Below are 17,519 nucleotides of genomic sequence, written 5' to 3' on the forward strand. Positions count from 1 at the left end.
CAAACATCTCCCCCAGAATGGTCAGCTGTACCTCCTAAACTTAAAAATCAACATTTACAGGAATAAAATGTATCCCAAGGACCATTCAGGAGTTTTGCTCAGAAATTAATGATTTATTAACATGATTTATTATGTTACTAAATTGTGTCACAGATGTAACCATTTTGACTTCTGTCATTTGTTTCAGAAGTCAGCACTTAGCAGTTCTGACTCATCATCCAGGGTACAAATGGTTTCCATGGAAACTATGCAAAAGATAGTGCTTCTCTGTCTTTATCCATCAAAATTCGAGGAAGTATATTAAAATTTTTAAATATCAGTTTCAAAATAAAAGTTTCTTTTTCTTTCTTCTTTTTTTTTTTTATTTTCCTAAGGTCAGAGGAAAATAAAATCTACCCTGAAAGGAATCTTTCCCCTAATTCCTAGTTCAACATTTTTGGCAAGGAGCAACCTCAGAGCTCTCATTCTTTTGATTTATTCTTGCAGTGGAAATAATTGAAGGCAAATGTCTGTTTTGCTCTTATTCTAGTTCTTGGCTTTTATTTCCAAAGTAAATTACTTTAGCATTCCTATTTGAAGCAGGGGTATCCTGTCTTTGTGTTGTGACTATATTCATGTGAGACCTGCTGCAAAGAAAGTGCTGAGGCTGGCCCCAGCCCACTGCAGGGAGGGGCTGGGAGCAGGGCTGGGACAGGCTCACTTTCTCTCTTCTCTCACTGGTTTCATCTTTTTTGAGCTGGTTTAGTTTCAGATGAGTTCTGCTAAGTTGCTCCCTGTGTCTTCTGAAGTCATTGTCTGAGTGACTGGCTCTGCTGTGTCAGTGAGGCCAGCGTGCCCTGGTCTGGTCTTCCAGACCACCGCTGATCCCAGGCTGCAAGCCTTTGTAATGGGCTTCAGGGTCTTAGGAGACCAGCTTTGGGCTGTGAGACTCGGAAACCACTCAAAACGCCACAGTGGTTTTCTTGGAGGTCCACGTACCTAGCGGCTCTCACTCCCAGGTTTGCCTGCCAGTGGAGTGTGACACGGACAACAGGCCATAGCTGAGCGTTCCCACACAGCTGCCATCAAGCTCCTGCTGGTTGAGCTGTAGCGTTATAAGAAACCTCACTCACAAGCCTTGCTTCTCTGAGTGTGCTTATGGTCAGCAGATATACAGACCTTTCTAACCAGTGCTCCCAGGTATATAGAGCAAAGGAAGGGGCTCTGCTTGAAGCCAGTTTAGGAAGAGCTGTTACCAGCTTATTGTGAGTACAGGTGACACATGTCACTGACAGCTGGGGGGTGGGGAGCGCTAGAAGAGTGAGAGACTAAAACAGGAGATTTGCCAGAAGCAAAGTATCACCTCTCTAGGTTCTATCCCTCTGCTGTGGAACAGAGGACCAGATTTACAGATAAGTAGCCTCCAAAAGGTATTAAAGTTCTGGAGTCCTTTTTAAAAACAGAATCACACAGAGAAAGCCAATATGTAGAACTGAGCTCTGAGAGGAGAGGTGGGGATGGCTTGGTTCCTGTCCCACCCAGACCTCTTTGCCTAGCAGTGGTGCTATAAGGAACCTCATGGCTCCTTGGAACACAGTTTGGGAACCCCTTCCTCCCACCCGGATGCTCTGTGAAATCACTGTGATTGTTTGCCAAGGGCTGGCAGTACTTGGCAGTGGCCCTGGACAAAGCAGACAAGGCATTCTTGGGAATGGGCAGTTTTGTACACTTATAGACTGGAGTTGAAGAGGGGTGAAGTGAGGGGCCATCCCAACGTTTTTGGACAAGACTAAGTCTGCTATCTTTTAATGGGCAAAGAGCATCTGGGCAGGTGTTTCCCTACCTCCAACCCTTGCTCCTTCAGCTTTAGCTTCTAATAAAACACACTGCCTGAAGGATCTTGAAGTATATTATTTCCCAAAGAGACTGAAAATAGAATTGTTGGAGAATTTTTCTTCTGTAAAACCCTCAGGGTGGAAACAATACTTGGAAATTCCTTTGCTAAAACCAAAGTGCTAAAACAAATTTAGCAGCAACTTTTGAATCCAGAAATCCGAGGACCAGCGTGGTAGTCAGGGACCTCATGTGACTATCCTAGGACCTCCAAGACAGAGGAGAGATGATTGAGGAGATTGTTAAAAGAGCAACAAAAACTACAACCAGCCAAGCATTCATCTCTCTAATGCCTGCTCGTCCCCATATGTGAGAAGGGAAATCATTGCCTCCACACCAAGTTCTTCTCACTAAGCATTCATCACAGCAGCATGATTTTCTGGGCAAGCTTTTGCACACTGTAGGTTTAACTCATCCTGAATTTTTAAAAATGAACACCATTTTTATCCAGTTGGTAACACCTTGAGCTTATTTGCAGTGTGTTTGATTAATAATTTGTGCAGCAGCTGTGCACAGCACCCTGGGGGCAGCTCTGACTTGATTAACCCTTGGCTTGTTGAGTGGAAGTGTGCCAGGCCCCCAGACCTCCCGAGGGAGCCTGAGTGTCCGTTCTGTACTTCTGGGTCTGTAGCATCAGCCACCTGAATGGAGCTGTCACTAAATCATCCTCTCTCTGCCCTGTCAAAGTGTCATGGAAAGTCCTATTGTGGCTTTCTGCCAGAGGTGACTCGGCCCTCCTCCTCACATCTTCACTCCACCTTGCTCCCCTGTCAAGGTGAACAGTGTCCTAGGAGGAGCTGTTGAGGATGACTTGTTACTGTCAGGCCAGATGCGCCATTTGCGTTCAGGTTACTGAGTATTTAAACATTCTTAATGTGTCTGTGTTTCTCAATGAAAGGGATTCTCAAAAATTTAGCTATTTGTGGAAAGATCTCAGGTAAAATCAAATTTGGCCAACAAGGCAAAAGGCATCCATAAGAGACACACCTGCCTGGAACTATGCCATTGATGTAAAAATATTTGTTATTTATAAAGCCAACTTCTGTTATTAATAGAAATATGTCTTCAAAAACTAATTTCCAAACCTCCTGAAATCCGTCTAGCTTGAGAGATTGAATTAGTATAGCTTTTTGGTAGTTAGTGTTTATCAGGACCCACCGATGGTCTCAGTTAATAAAATTTGGATGGTTACACACTCTTGTTGCCCAGCTATCACTTGACAAGCTTTTGAAGCTGTTCTTCCTGGCACGGTGGCTCTGCCCACAGGAGACCATAACAGGCCTGATACGTGCCATTGTGATCAGTTCAGGGCCCCACCTAATGCACTTGACAATCCCAACAGGTGTTGTGCTGCCATTTTATAGATGAGGAATTGGGCTCAGGGAAATTCCATGATTTGGTGAAAGAAACAGGGCTCAAATAAGATTCGCATTCATCTGGTCCTAAAGTCTTGTTCTTGACCACCACACCATGTTGATTAATCCAGTTAGTCACAGGTCTGAATCACACATGGAGTATTGATATGATGTGGCAGCTTTCTGGGCTTTAGGAAATCAATGACTGGGGACTCCTTTTTACAGAGGAATAAATGAGGGGTTCTGGTGTCTGAGCCAGACGCTGACTTCCCTGTATTCACTGTTTTACAGTTCCACGCGCTGTCCTCCCCTCAGTCTCCTTTCCCCAGCACTCCCACCTCAAGGCGGGCTTTGCACAGAACTCTGTCTGACGAGAGCATTTACAGTGGCCAGAGGGAGCACTTTTTCACCTCCAGGGCTTCACTTCTGGACCAAGCCCTGCCCAACGATGTCCTCTTCAGCAGCACGTACCCTTCTCTCCCCAAGTCTCTCCCGCTGCGGAGGCCTTCCTACACCTTAGGAATGAAGTCGTTGCATGGTAAGTGTTCCCCTAGCTTCAGCTGGATGACCCAGGGTCCCAGACAGAGCCACCAGTTGTTTTGCTGAGAGCAAACCCTGCATCAGGGTGCATCAGTTTATCAGCACCCTCCCACACTCACCCCTACTCCTGGAATCCCAGATCACAAGAGTCACCTGGGATGCCTGTTAAAAACAGACTCCTAGACCTTGCCCAAGACACTGGATTTAAGGTCTGAAGGTACAATCTGGGAATTTATATTCTTATCAAACAGCACAGCTGATGTTTAGATTGTGCAAATTTTGCTAACACTAGATCAGTTTCTTCTTAAGAGCTGTATTCCCTGCCCCCACAGCTACCCTGAGAACCTAGAGGAGTCGAGTAGTTGTCTTGGGTCTCCCCCAGGCTGTATGGATATTGTCCCCCGTTTGTTGACACCTTTATGTGTCCATTCACGCTGTTAACAACCATTATTTAAGGAAAAGGCTTATAAATATGGCTGCTTCCATGTTCTTGCCTTTATTTCACATATACTGTGTCTGTTCTGTGACCTAACAAAATTCTAGTTTTAGGAAGAGCCATATTCTGGGGCTTCAGATATAAATTTGGTATTTTCCTCTCTCTTCTCTCAGTCCAAGTCCACTCCAGAGTCCTGTTCTTCCCCTGACAGCCCTTGCTCAGCCCCGCAGACACTATTATAGGACCTGTGTTCCTGATGGTGCGTCAAACACACTGCTGTGACCACTGCCCCCTCTGTCCTTTCTCCTTCTACAAATTCTGCTGCAGCTTTTATACCACTTTGTGCATCAAACCCACATTCCTTCTCCTTCTCTGCAGCTGTATTTTCTAAATCTCTTGCCAGACCTAACTTCTTTTTCTTTCTTTTTTTTTAAAGAGAGAGAGAGAGAAATTTTTAATATTTATTTTTCAGTTTTTCAGTGGACACAACATCTTTATTTTATGTGGTGCTGAGGATTGAACCCAGTGCCCCGCGCATGCCAGGCGAGCGCGTTACCGCTTGAGCCACATCCCCAGTCCTTCTTTTTCTTTTTGGTGGTGCTGGAGATGGAACCCAGGGTCTCACACACGCCAGGCAAACGCTGTCCCACTGAGCCTCACCCTGCCCTGCATCGCTCTTGAGCTCTCGCACCCAAATGTTCCTCCGTGTCTCTGTCCTGCTCAGCAGCCCATTCCAGCTTCTCCCCTCTCACCCCCAGTAGGAGCATGCCATCTTCCCCCTGCATCCCATCCCCATACAAGTTCTCTATTTTTTCTTTGCTCCAGGAAGTTACCCCCAGTGAATCAAACTCAAACATGTAATGATCACTTTTCTACCATCAGAGTCTAAAATAAAGCTCTTGGTAATAACTTAACATGCCCCTCACCTTTGTCTCTTCTCTTCTCCCCATGTCGGGCCAGAAAGGGAGAATTTCTTTTCTGAATTCCATTACTCCTGTGGTATCCTTCTACCTGGAGTTGTTCTTTTGTTTCTTTGCACTTCTTTTCTGACCTTTGCAAAAATAAAAAGAGCCCTTCCTTGTGTCCTGCCTGTGTGAGCATGTCAGAGCTAGCCCTGCCTTCTAGAGGTTGGCATTCAAGGAGCACAGCCCCAGAAATCTAGCCACGCACGTGGTCATGGCCCAGTGAGGCATCATGGTTGTAGAGGCTCAATGAGCCCATGGGCTCCATGGGAAGAGGGAGAAAAGGCTGCCCTCTGCAGCACCTTCTCCTTTAGCTTTCCTGTGAAAGGCGGCAGCTTTGTGATATCATGTCCTACACTGAGCATTTCTTGTTGGGCTAATCCCTGCCGCCTTAACTCATTTGGTGACTACCACTGAAAGGTGTTGGGAAGTGGGGAAGGGATTTTTGTCTTGAATTTTTACCCCATATGGAAATTTGAGCCCCAGAGATAAAAGGGCAGAAGGGTTGTGAGTGACATACAAAATCATCTGTTCCACCTACTTACCCTTGTTGGGAGCAAGTTTAAATAGAACTGAGCATTTAATATCTTGCAGTATTTGTTGACTTCCATTTACTCATAATTTTGCTAATTTTAAGCACATTAATAACTAGCAGCTGCACTTCAGAGAGGTTCTTTATGTAATTTGAAAGGGAAAACAAGCACTAAATATACCCTGGCTTACCAGGCTGGCATAATATGTAGAACTTTTTAACCCTGTGTAAACAGGTATTTCTAGAATCACGTAGATTTTAATGTGAGAGTTTTACTTTTACTCTGAATTTGCATGGACTTTAATGTTACCTAACATTCTGAGGGACACACTCTGCTGTGTTCCTAATACAGCATCCACCTGTTGAGGGCCTTTATATTTCATGAGGTATGCTTTTCTGGTCCCCTCAGTCCTCCCTTTGTACCGTCCGCCTCCATGAACTTGAGCAACAGCAGGGTGCTCTCACAGAGGGGCTTGTGGTGCTCCTTCGTCCCCACCTGGGCGAAGGAAGGTTATTTGTTAAGGTGTCAGTTGTTGACAATGGTTTAATATTTGTATTCGACCAATTGTCACCTTAGAAAGAACTGGATATTAGACTGCTGTAACCAAAACCGATCCAAGGAACTGCTCATGGGTTGGGGTGACCTGTGTCCTTGGAAAAAGGGCAATTTCAACCCCTTCCTGGGTTGGTTCCCTACAAGTTCCCTCACACACTCACTGTCTGATTTTTCTTCTCAAACCACCTGCACATCCACCTGTGGAATCCAGTAGGCCATCCCTGGGATGCAGGGCAGATACAGGCCAAGGATGTGCCTCTCACCGGTGCCATGCTCCATGCCACTCTGGATTTTCTTTGGAGCTGTTGTAGACTTAGAATGAGAAGAAGGAATGACACAGTTCATTTTAGGGCAGGATCACAAGCTTGAACTTTGAACTTAAGAATGCCTTTTATTCCATGACTGAGAAAATACAGAGCCACCATCTCTTCCCTCTTGGCCTCTGGAAAAGAGAGCTGGGTGTTTTTCTAGCAAAAGACTTCACATCTCTGTGATGTGACTGAGTGTGAGTCCAGAGACTGGGTTCTAGTCCAGATAAAACTATGCCCTATTGTCTCCTCTGAAAGGAATAGACATTCCTGGGCTGGCTTCAAAAATCAGCTTTCCATTGAGTAGGCTCTTCCCAGCTCGAATCCCAGGACTCTATTAGGGAAAGTTGAGCACTACAGCCACCCTGAGCCCCATGTGGACAGACAACTGCCCCAAAAGCAGACCTATTGCCTCAGCGCATAATTAGTGTTCCCATGACTCACGCTGAGAGAGCGATGGTAGGAGATTATTTTATAAATGAGCAGGTACAGTGGAACATGCCTTGTAATCCCAGCAACTTGGGAGGCTGAAGCAAGAGGATTGAAAGTTTGGGGCCAGCCTGGGCAATTTACCAAGATCTTGCCTCAAAAATAAAAAGGCTGGGAATAAAAGAGAATAAAATCAGGGCATCTGCAGGTAAATAGAAGGAGTTGGAGAAGATAATGCTCAGTGAAGTTAGCCAATCTCAAAAAAACAAATTCCAAATGTTTTCTCTGATATAAGGTGACTGACTCATAGTTAGGTTGGGAGGGGGGACGTGGGAGGAATAGACTAACTCTAGATAGGGCAGAGGGGTGGGAGGGGAAGGAAGAGGGCAGGAGGTTAGCAATGATAGTGGAATGTGATGGACATCATTATCCAAAGTACATGTATGAAGACACAAATTGGTGTGAACATACTTTATATACACCAGAGGTATGAAAAATTGTGCTGTATATGTGTAATAAGAATTGTAATGCATTTCACTGTCATTTATTTTAAATAAATAAATAAATATGCTGGGGATGTAGCTCAGTGGTAGAACACTTGCCTTGCATGTAAGAGGCCCAGGGTTCCATCTCCAAAACCACCAAAAAAGAGAGTAAGAGAAAGAAGAGAGACTGGAAGAAACTCATTCCTATTTTAGGCCAGGTTTAGGGTGGCCACTAGCAGCCTGATAGATTTGGCATTGATTCTGGTAATGAGTGGCTTACAAATTATTTGATAATGGAAAGTGGGTAAGTTCACGAGTGGTTCTCCTGTGGACACAGGCACTATTCTGATCCTTGTCCCCTTTTGCAGGAGAGTTCTCGGCCTCGGACAGCTCTCTCACTGACATCCAGGAGACCCGAAGGCAACCTATGCCAGACCCCGGCCTTATGCCCCTGCCTGACACTGCTGCAGATTTGGACTGGTCCAACTTGGTAGATGCTGCCAAAGCCTATGAGGGTGAGTGCAGTGGGATACACGCAGGGCAACCTGGGACCCTGAGAGCCATGCTGCTGTGTTCAGAGTTGTGATCAAGTCTGTTTATCCCGTTGCCTTGGATACACTGACAGCACATGTACCTCACCGGCACAACCACAGTCCAGGGAGCTAATGGCTTTTGAACACCCTATAGGGCCAGACCCTGAGCTGGGCACATGCTTTATTAATCAGATGGAACCTGCTGTTTCCTCTACAAGGAATTCATAACATGGATGTCTCGCCATCTCCACATGTAGGATGGGCAAAGGGTAGGAATCCCAGCTCTCCCTTGACTGGAAAGAATATTTATTCAGAGGGTCTTTATATCATGTTGTAAAGATGTCGCTGCAAACTGCACAGTTGGGTGTATCAGAATGAGTGTCCTGCTTGGCCGTGCCCAGCCCCATCAAGTCCTGATGCTTCCTTTGCCCTTCTCACTCACCGCACCAAGTCCAGAGTACTGCATTGTTCCTTTGCCAACCTGCTGGCTCTGTGCTTGCTTTAGGATGGTGGTTCTTAAATGCAGATCCTCAGACTGGGACTGGTCTGCTGGAATGAAAAAAACGTAATAAAAAGTAATGCAGCGAAGTGTCTGCCCAAGGCTGTCTACTGTTCATTCTTGAATAAAGAGTGATTTGATTCTAAGAATATCACTCCACAATTTGGGGTGCTAAAATAATTCTTTACAAAATTATGATAGCAGATGATTTTTTTACTGTTCTTATTTGGGAGGATTAAAGTTCCTATTCCATCGGGTTTCAATTTGGGGTGGAAATTTACAAGGCTTAGAATCAGAAGCCAAACAACTGTGGAGTGATCCATAGCTGCTCCCACTGCCTCCTGCATATTATTTAGCTGCTGGAAATTCCCCAGTACTAACCTGATTTTTCAATTATTGGTTATCTTCATATAAATTTTAAGTTGGGATATTTTGAAACACAAGTGGTATGGACTAAAGGCCACCAGAGTGGCCAGGCATCTTGTGGAAAACATACTCGTAAGAAGTTTCAAGAAGTTTATATCTAGGACTTTAATGCATTTATATCATACTAAATGGTACAAAAAGCCTTGGTCTGGAAATTTGGCGCAAGGTCTCTTTCCAGGGAAGCATTTACTAGAATGCCACTTTGATGAGCAGGGAAAGGTGGGCGTTCGAAATTGATTCATAGTAGGTACTTTTTAAAGAGAAGTTATAATGTTACTATCCTCTTATAGCTAAAACAGTGATATTTTCCATTATAATGGTTGAGAAATAAGATTTCAAATACAGTCCTATATATTGATTAAACTTGATTGCCCTCATAGACCATTTGCAGACATTTTACACATAGGACTCAGGCATGTGGTTCCAAAGTGCTCAATGGTTTCTTATCTCCTTTCAGTCCAGAGAGCCTCATTTTTTGCTGCTAGTGATGAAAACCATCGGCCCTTGAGTGCAGCATCCAACAGTGACCAGCTCGATGACCAGGCTCTGGCCCAGATGAAATCATACAGCAGGTTGGTAGCCTAGTGGCGAGGGAATCACTCTGCACTATGTGTCACCCCCTGATAGTGACGGATGTGGCAAAGGACGGGCATAAGCCACCTGGATTAGCTGAATGGAGCACATTACCACAGTTAGAACACTTATAACTAAGCAGTACAGACACAGTTTAACTGTTCTTAACCAACTTAAGGTCATAATTATGAATATTAAGTATTCCATTCGCCATCATTTGTTCACACCTTCAGGTCAGGTGAGAGAGATCACCTTCACTGCACGTCCTGGGCCCTGTGCTGGGGGTCCTGGAGTCTGGGTCTGTAGTCTTCCCCACTGCCATTACTGCCACATTGCCTGTGTGCCCATCTCAGCAGCTTCCCATGTGTGCCTTACATCTCCTGTGCTTGGAAGCAGGGTCACCAGGATAGTTAAGGACATGTATAAAATAAGATAGTAAAAAAGCAGCAACAGAGGTTCAGAGTTTCCTCTGTGTCGAGAGCATGCACATTAACTTCTGTTCAACTGTGTGCAGATCGAATTTTCTGTTTTCCTCTTACTTTCAAATGGCACGGTGATTGTGTAGAGGATGAGTAAGAATCCAGATATCTATTAAAAAAAAAAAAAAACAGGGTCAGAAGTGGGAAGAAGCAGGAAAAGCAAGGTTGATACAGATCCTGCTGATGGCCTATGGGACGCAGCTTGAGGACCTCTCTGAACAGACTGCAAGGACAGGCTCTTAGCCAAGAAAGTGTAGTAAGAGCAATGGATCATTAGTTCTGAGTGTGACAGATAGATGCCACTTTCAGTCTTATTGGGACAGCAGGAGTGAGCTGAATGACAGTGAGTTTAGCTACTGAAAACTTACAAAATTTTTTTAAAAAGTAGAGTTAAAGGAAAGACAAAAATGTGCCTTCTTAGGATGAGGTCTCTGACAAAGAGAAGTATAAAACTGTTTTCCTGAGAAAGAATGGAATTATCAAATCATAGGATGAGGGTAAAGAATTGGCTCTTTGTTTCTCATAGACTAAACAGATGCAAATGTAATTCTATTTCTATATGTTTTAAATGCTACCAGTGCACTCACAGACATGTTACTCATTTTGAAGAATCTGTAGAAGTCCAGGTAGGCTGCTGAGAGTTTCATCAGCCTGACAGACAGCCTGCAGTGGCTTTGTGAGGACATTTCTTTCCCCATCTGCCAGTGTCTTATCCTACTATGTCTTTGACCTTCCACCTGCCCCAAAACTGGCCTGCCTGTTGTACCACATTATGTTGTGGATTACTGCTAACCGCTTTTCTTTTCAAAGCCATATGTTGTCAGCTTTAGTTGGTTGTCCTGCCTTAGAAGTCTGGAGGACATCATCATTCATTGGCCAGCAGCCTTTTCATCCTCCATGCCACTCTGGATTTTCTTTGGAGCTGTTGTAGACTTAGAATGAGAAGAAAGAATGACAGTTCATTTTAGGGAGGTATTGCAAGCTTGAACTTTGAAGTAAAGAATGCCTTTTATTCCATGATTGAGAAAATACAGAGCCGCCATCTCTTCCCTCTTGGCCTCTGGAAAGAGGAGGTGTGTGTTTTTCCAGCAGTCTCTGTGGTATGACTGAGATCGTGTGACTTAGCTGAACTTGTTCAGGAAGCTGTCGGCAGCTTGGATTCAGGTAGAGGTGGTGAGGCAGGAAGCTGATAGAGTTCCTGGCCCTGGGTGGGAGCATACCTGGCTGTGGAGTCCCACTGGCAGGCTGGTGGCCTCTGTCCTTCAGCACCTGTTAGTACCCGCCCCTCACAATATTACTAGCACTTCAGATAGAACGTAAGAAAACTGTGATCAAAATGGTACAGAATGTAAGACTTTAAGCTTTGACAAGCTTTTAAAACATGTAGTCTTATTTTTCAAATATTTTAAGATGCTTAGATTAGTGTTTAAGACATGGGCACGATGACTTAGCTGCAGCCACGCTCGTGACTACAGCCCATTTTTGGGGGAACCAGCAACCTGTCCTGTGCTAGTGGCCCCAAACAGGTCCTGCGTCAGCCCCACTCCACCCCCACAGGAGTATCTCTTCCCTGAGCCCCCAGAAGAGATCCCTCAGGAATCACTATGCCATGTGACTGTGGATCTGCCATTAAGTACCTCTTGTGCTGCCAGAGAGACCTTTTTCGCTTATTGTCACATTCTTTTTTCAGTAGATGCAGCATCTTTAACAAAGGAAGCTATTGATTAGCTGTATTTCAAGCCTGTGACACCTTTTGTTAAGATCATCATTTTCTTTTTTTAAAGTGAAACTGCACATTGGGTTATCATGTTGAGTAATTTCACTTGAAATCCATTTTTTCAAATGAATACAGCCTTCTCAGCCTTGGGCTGGTCGGAGACCCAGCCTTGGAGGCTCCTGCCAATGCAGCCTTTTGTTTCTCATTCCCAGTAGTAAGGATTCCTCTCCCACCCTGGCTTCTAAAGTGGACCAGTTGGAAGGTATGCTGAAGATGCTTCGTGAGGATCTGAAGAAGGTAAACATAACTCTCAGAGCAAGTTGCCTGTCTGTGGGAGCAAACTGCCCTAGAACTGTGAGAGCCCTTAAAATGGTGTTACTGCACAGTTTTCTGTGCACAGTTTTCTGTGCACACGCTGAGGGGTATCTTTGAGCTCAGGTCCTGCTGACATTCTGCAAGAAGGCCTTCACTATCACACATCAGAAAAGTGGTTCCCATTTGGAGGAAGGCCTTTGCACTTCAGCTCCCCACCCCACCAGCCCTCTCCTGGCCTCCCACCCCTTGTGCGATGTGTCAGTCCAGACTCCCATGTGGCCCTTGTTATTAGGGCTTTCACACTAGGAGAACTGAATGCCATTTTGTTTCTTGGGTGTCTTAAACTTGATCAAGACAGCAGCCATAAAAACAATGACCTAAAATTCAGGTTAGTTCTTGTTAACAGAGTCTTAAATACACATCAATATATTTCCATTCCAAGCTAATACTGTAGATTTGAAGCTCTCTGGAAGCTCTCTTCCCTGAGCATAGAATGGCTTAGCCCCAGGACAGAGGCCATATATGCAGGGTTTAGTGGGATAAAGAATGGAAATGGGTAGATAAAGTGACCCTTGGCTCCTCCTCCCCAGCCCAAGCCAGGTAGGGCCCCCTTGCTAGTTCTCCTCTACTTGCTCCATCTCCAGGAAAAGGAGGACAAAGCCCACCTGCAGGCAGAAGTGCAGCACTTGCGGGAAGACAACCTGAGGCTGCAGGAGGAGTCCCAGAACGCCTCGGACAAGCTGAAGAAGTTCACGGAGTGGGTCTTCAACACCATAGACATGAGCTAGGGACGGCTGCGGGAGAGGAGGAGGGCACAGGGCGTGCTCTCTGGGGGTTCCCTGAAGCCCCTCTCTCACGCCTTTAGGAGCATTCTCAGCACCTTCCCCAGCCTCCCCCCCGCCCCCTTCAGGAGTGCACAACACAACATTTGCAGATCAACAATCATTATCTGCCTTTTGTAGAAAAGAAAAAAATAAGTAAATAAAAATTTTAAAAAGTAAAATAAAAGTTTAACTGCTAAAATGTGAATGTCTTTATTTTTTTGCACAATATCTTTATCTGTTATGTATTTAAACAGAAACTGGGCCTAGGACCAGGGTGCCTCCTGGCCATCTGCCTCTATTCCCATCAGCTTTCTTATCTATTTCAGGTAACCCAAGCTTTCCCTGTAATCTAACAAGTGTCATTGTTCCTAAGAAAGCCAAGTTTTTTTAACTCGTTTATTTGGGGAGTGGGGAGGGGTGTTTCCTTAACTTCTTTCCTAAAAATGCCTGGAGAGGGAGGAGCTTTGAGTAAAGGCCCCCCCTCCCTTGAAGGACTTGTATGTGAGCTGGTGCTGTTTGTCCTTTTCAGAGACCAGCCAAATTGGGGTCATTTTATACAGCAAGTCAGTAAACCAGAGAGGGACATCATCAGGCCTGCAGCGCCCACCCCTGTGATCCTTCATTGTGATGTCACTTCCTGCTCTTTCTTTCCCAGGGAGATGGTTTCGGGTGCACCATTCTGCTAGGGCTCTTTTTTGTTTGGCTTAAGTCCCACTAAATTGGAATTAACTCTCTATAGTTCCCTGGCTCCAAACATTCATTGGTTTCCTAATTCTGCCAACTAAAACCATACTTGTATGCATTTTGGTCAAAAATATACATAGTTTTTGTTTGAGGTTTTTAAAGCTAAAGATGTAGAAAAAAATTTTTAAGCTTGCTAAAAATGACTATATTAATAAATCTTCCTCTCCAAAGCAAGACTTCACCAGTGTTTGTAATTAGGAAAAGCTAACAGTGAATGTTAAATCATGAATTTTAATCCTTGCTTGTTAGGAGCACCGACTGTAATAGAATGGGCTTTTGAAATCTGCATGTCCCAGTGTGAAATCTAAGCACGGCATTTTCTGCATCTTTTTGTGGTCATCCAGAGGATTCTGCTGCAGAAATTCCTAATGTGCTTTTTTTCCTGTCTAGTGGTGCAGGCTGCTGTGAGCCCCTGGGCAGTCACCGCTGCAGAACACAGACAGGCCAACCAGTGTTGACTGACCCGAGAACACCCCCTTGTTTCTTGCCTTCATAATTGCCACTAAACTGACCCCTTGCCCCTTTAGGGGTGACTCTGGCCTAAGGGGACATTCAGCAGTCTAGTGGCATATGCTTGGAAGTTCCCTGCCCTGAGTGATATGAACTCATTCCTTATTCCATCCCTGAAAGAAACAGGATGGATTCTCTTTCTCCCCGCCAGACCCACTACCAGATTTTTATGCTATAGTTTCATTCATGATTGTGGTTTCTCCATGGGACTTTTTTTTTTTCCTGGTAACATTTCTATTATGGAAATAGGAAGATTTCGGAGTGCTTTGTAAAGATTTCAGTTGTCTCTTTCTCTCTTTAACTTGTATAAAGGAGATTGTACATTGCCTGATATCTCTTTGTAAATGAGAAATATTGCTAACATCCAAGCATTCTGAAGTCTTGCTTATCCTTCTGAGTTTTGTTTTCATTTTGTTTTCCATTTCCTTTGGGGACTTGGGGCAAGCTATTTATTAGAGTTTTGCAAGAGTTCTTGTTTAAAGCCTCTAAAGACTACTTGTAAAATTCAAACAATAAAATTCATTTTAAACACTCTTTTAAAATGCTTGGTGTTATTGCTTAAGGTTTTCTTCCCTGAAAGAAAAATTCATTGACCCTCTTTGCATCCTAAGTTTTTCATCAAGTTTGATTAACACTAAGATGATTCTTAAAAGTTTGTCCAATTTAGAATTTTACTCTGTTCATATGTCCACAGAGAGTTTCCATTTTGCATTTTCTGTTTATGATTTAGGATTTGCAGAGCACTTTATGATTAGTAGCCTCTTCATTATCCATGTGTAGATTTTCCATAACAACATTGTCATTCTCCCAGACCAGCACATTTTTGAACTGCCTACTGCATCTTCCAACTCTCAATGTCAAATATTGTGTGCTCAGGGAATACAAATGCCTATTAACATTAGACTGTGCAAAATATAATTAGAAAAGTTAATCTACTAAAAAAAATCAATACATTCTAAAGTCAAACAGCCAATTTTTTCTTTAAGTCCACCACGTCACTGTTCCTCTTCAGTGGTGCAGCTAATCAAGAGTTGACAGTAGTTTCTTCCATTTATTTGGTTCAACAATTCTACAAATTGTAGAAATAGAAGACTAGGATGAGGTTGCATGCCAAAAGATTCTGATTGACAAGCTAAAAAGGTCTGTTTAGACCATGATTCATAACATGGTTTGGAGGTTTTGGAGATTGTTTCTGAAGGGCATGGCACGTCGGTAGGGAGTTCGTGGGGGAAGATGCCCATAGTCTGCATCCTTGAGCTTTCCTCCTGTAGTAAAAGAGTGACAGCCTCATTGTTGTAAAGATTAAATGGTACGTGAGATGCCTGTGACTGCCAAACTGTAGACACTCAAATTGTCATGTCTTCCTTTGTTCTCCATATCCAATACGATAAGGCTTTGTACTGTTTTTCAGAACAGAGTCTTGATGTGGGACTTTGTAGCCAAGTGGGATAGAAGAACCATAATGAGCTGGTCCACTCTGCTTAGTATCTCAGCTTTTCACTCTTTGCTGTGTATTTTAGAACAGTGACTCCCAAACTTGAGCTTGGATCAGAACCACCTGGGGAGTTTGTTAAACACAAGTCACTTGGGAACTTGGAGAATATTTAAATACTAGGCGTCTACTCCATACCTGTGTTCCCAGGTGATCTTGGGATCACATTAGAAGCAGGGTTTAGAGAATAGGTTAACAGGATAATCACAGCATTAGCGTTCAATAAAAACCAAGGTGCAAGGGCACTTACCCAAGTCTAGATACCTGAGCGTTATTGACAGGTTCATTGACTACAGAGCTTCCTGGCAGGGGGAAACAGTCTTAAACTAAGCTCCAGAGTCTTTAAAACTTTCCCCTTTTTACTAAAATGGTGATTCAGATAGAGCTCTCTTTGCCTAGAATTTGAAAGCCTTATTGCCTAGATGAGGTTGCAACTGTTTCACCAGCATTAATAACATAAGGCCAATTACTAGATCAGCAAGGGATGATCCTAGTGACTGGAACACTGGTAGTTTGGATAGCAGAGCCACTGAAGTAAGCAGGGCTTAAGGTGACAGTTAAAGATCCCTGAGTCGGGCTGGGGTTGTGGCTCAGCAGTAGAGTGCTTGCCTAGCACCTGTGAAGTATTGGATTCGATTCTCAGCACCACGTAAATAAAATAAAAGTATTGTGTTTATCTTAAAAAAACACACACACACACAAAAATGTCCCTAAGCCAGGCCTTCAGCAAGTGGCTATGATGGAGGGAAGGTGGGTACAGAAGGTGGTGTTTCCAAGACCAGGGTGTTGAATTCAGTCACTGAAGTCCAGATTGAGCCCACCTGCTTTCCAGAATCTTTCACAACTACCCTCCTACATGGTCCACCAGGTCAAGAGTTGGTCACCTAAATGCTCACACTGCACAGTAGTCCGTTTTCTCTGCCACTGAGCAGAGAGAAGAGGAAGAACGGGTGCTTTATCATTTGTATCCTTTATGGAAGCTGCAGCTCAAAGACTCAAGACACCAATGTCTTTTCTAAGATGGTAGTTAGTTATAGCCTGGGGTTTATTTTTTTCATTATGCCCTTGGCCCTCTTGATCGCACTCCTCTCTGCATTGGGCTCCTTTGATTGTCAGATTATGTCCTTCCTTCTGGTCCTTCATCCTTTCAAATCAAGCACCTTCCACCTTGCATTAGTGCATCTCAATAGCTCACCTGAGACCCAAGAGAGCTTTTTCACCCTCCCTGTTTCTCATTACGCTCTCATTAGACCCATTCAGTCACACTTGTCTTCTGTCCTCAGAACACCCACCCCTCAAATTTCCTCCCATTACTCACTCTACAGGAGCACATTGCTCTCTGCCTCAACCAGCCCCTCCACCAGGCACAGACCCACCCTTCAATAAGGTGGGTAATAAACCTTGTTGTGTTGTTGTTGTTGTGTAGTTTTGTTTGGGTTTTTGCAGGACTAGAGATTGAACGTAAGGACTTCATGCCTAAGAACTGCCCTACCTCAGAACGATGTCCCCAGCCAATCCTTTCTAGTTTTTGAGACAGAGTCTCACTAAGTTGCCAAGGCTGGCCTCAAATGTTGTGATTCTCCTACTTCAGCCTCCCGAGGAGCTGGGATTACAGATGTGCGCCACCACACCTGCTTGCTGTGTTCTTTTAAGTGGGCTGATCTCCCCATTCAGCTTTCAGATCTTGTTAGCATCTCCCTGAGTCTCAAATGAGCTCACCCAGTCACACCCCTCTTAGGCATTTCATAACTCAACAATTAAGAAAAACATCACAAAATGGCTATCTGCCAATAAAATCCATCTCCTTTTGCCAAAGTAGATGGCTGGCAAAATCAGAAGGTCAAGGGTCATGTGTTTTTCTCTCATATGTAGAAGCTAGAAAGGAAAAGAAAGGTGGCAGGGGTGGATCTCGTGAAAATCTAAGATCATTAC

At 44.2% G+C, this 17,519-nt stretch overlaps 1 protein-coding gene across 17 annotated transcripts in view; it reads left to right on the plus strand.

The window, feature by feature from the left end:
- The window catches only part of SIPA1L1 (signal induced proliferation associated 1 like 1), a 372,348-nt gene extending 357,711 nt beyond the window's left edge, over positions 1 to 14,637 (plus strand). For 15 of the 17 annotated variants that reach the window (XM_081290424.1, XM_081290426.1, XM_081290425.1 and 12 more), the window contains 5 exons: positions 3,519 to 3,765; positions 7,844 to 7,990; positions 9,391 to 9,505; positions 11,915 to 11,999; positions 12,662 to 14,637. In XM_081290424.1, coding sequence (XP_081146550.1) covers positions 3,519 to 3,765; positions 7,844 to 7,990; positions 9,391 to 9,505; positions 11,915 to 11,999; positions 12,662 to 12,805 — 738 coding nt within the window. In that variant the 3' untranslated portion in view covers positions 12,806 to 14,637. The remainder of the gene's footprint in view (positions 1 to 3,518; positions 3,766 to 7,843; positions 7,991 to 9,390; positions 9,506 to 11,914; positions 12,000 to 12,661) is intronic. The other 2 variants (XM_081290421.1, XM_081290423.1) reach the window with 1 other exon arrangement.
- Positions 14,638 to 17,519: the final 2,882 nt, after the last annotated feature.

Source organism: Spermophilus citellus, assembly GCF_964194105.1.
Source record: "Spermophilus citellus genome assembly, chromosome: 4".
In the NCBI taxonomy this organism is placed as follows: Eukaryota; Metazoa; Chordata; class Mammalia; order Rodentia; family Sciuridae; genus Spermophilus; species Spermophilus citellus.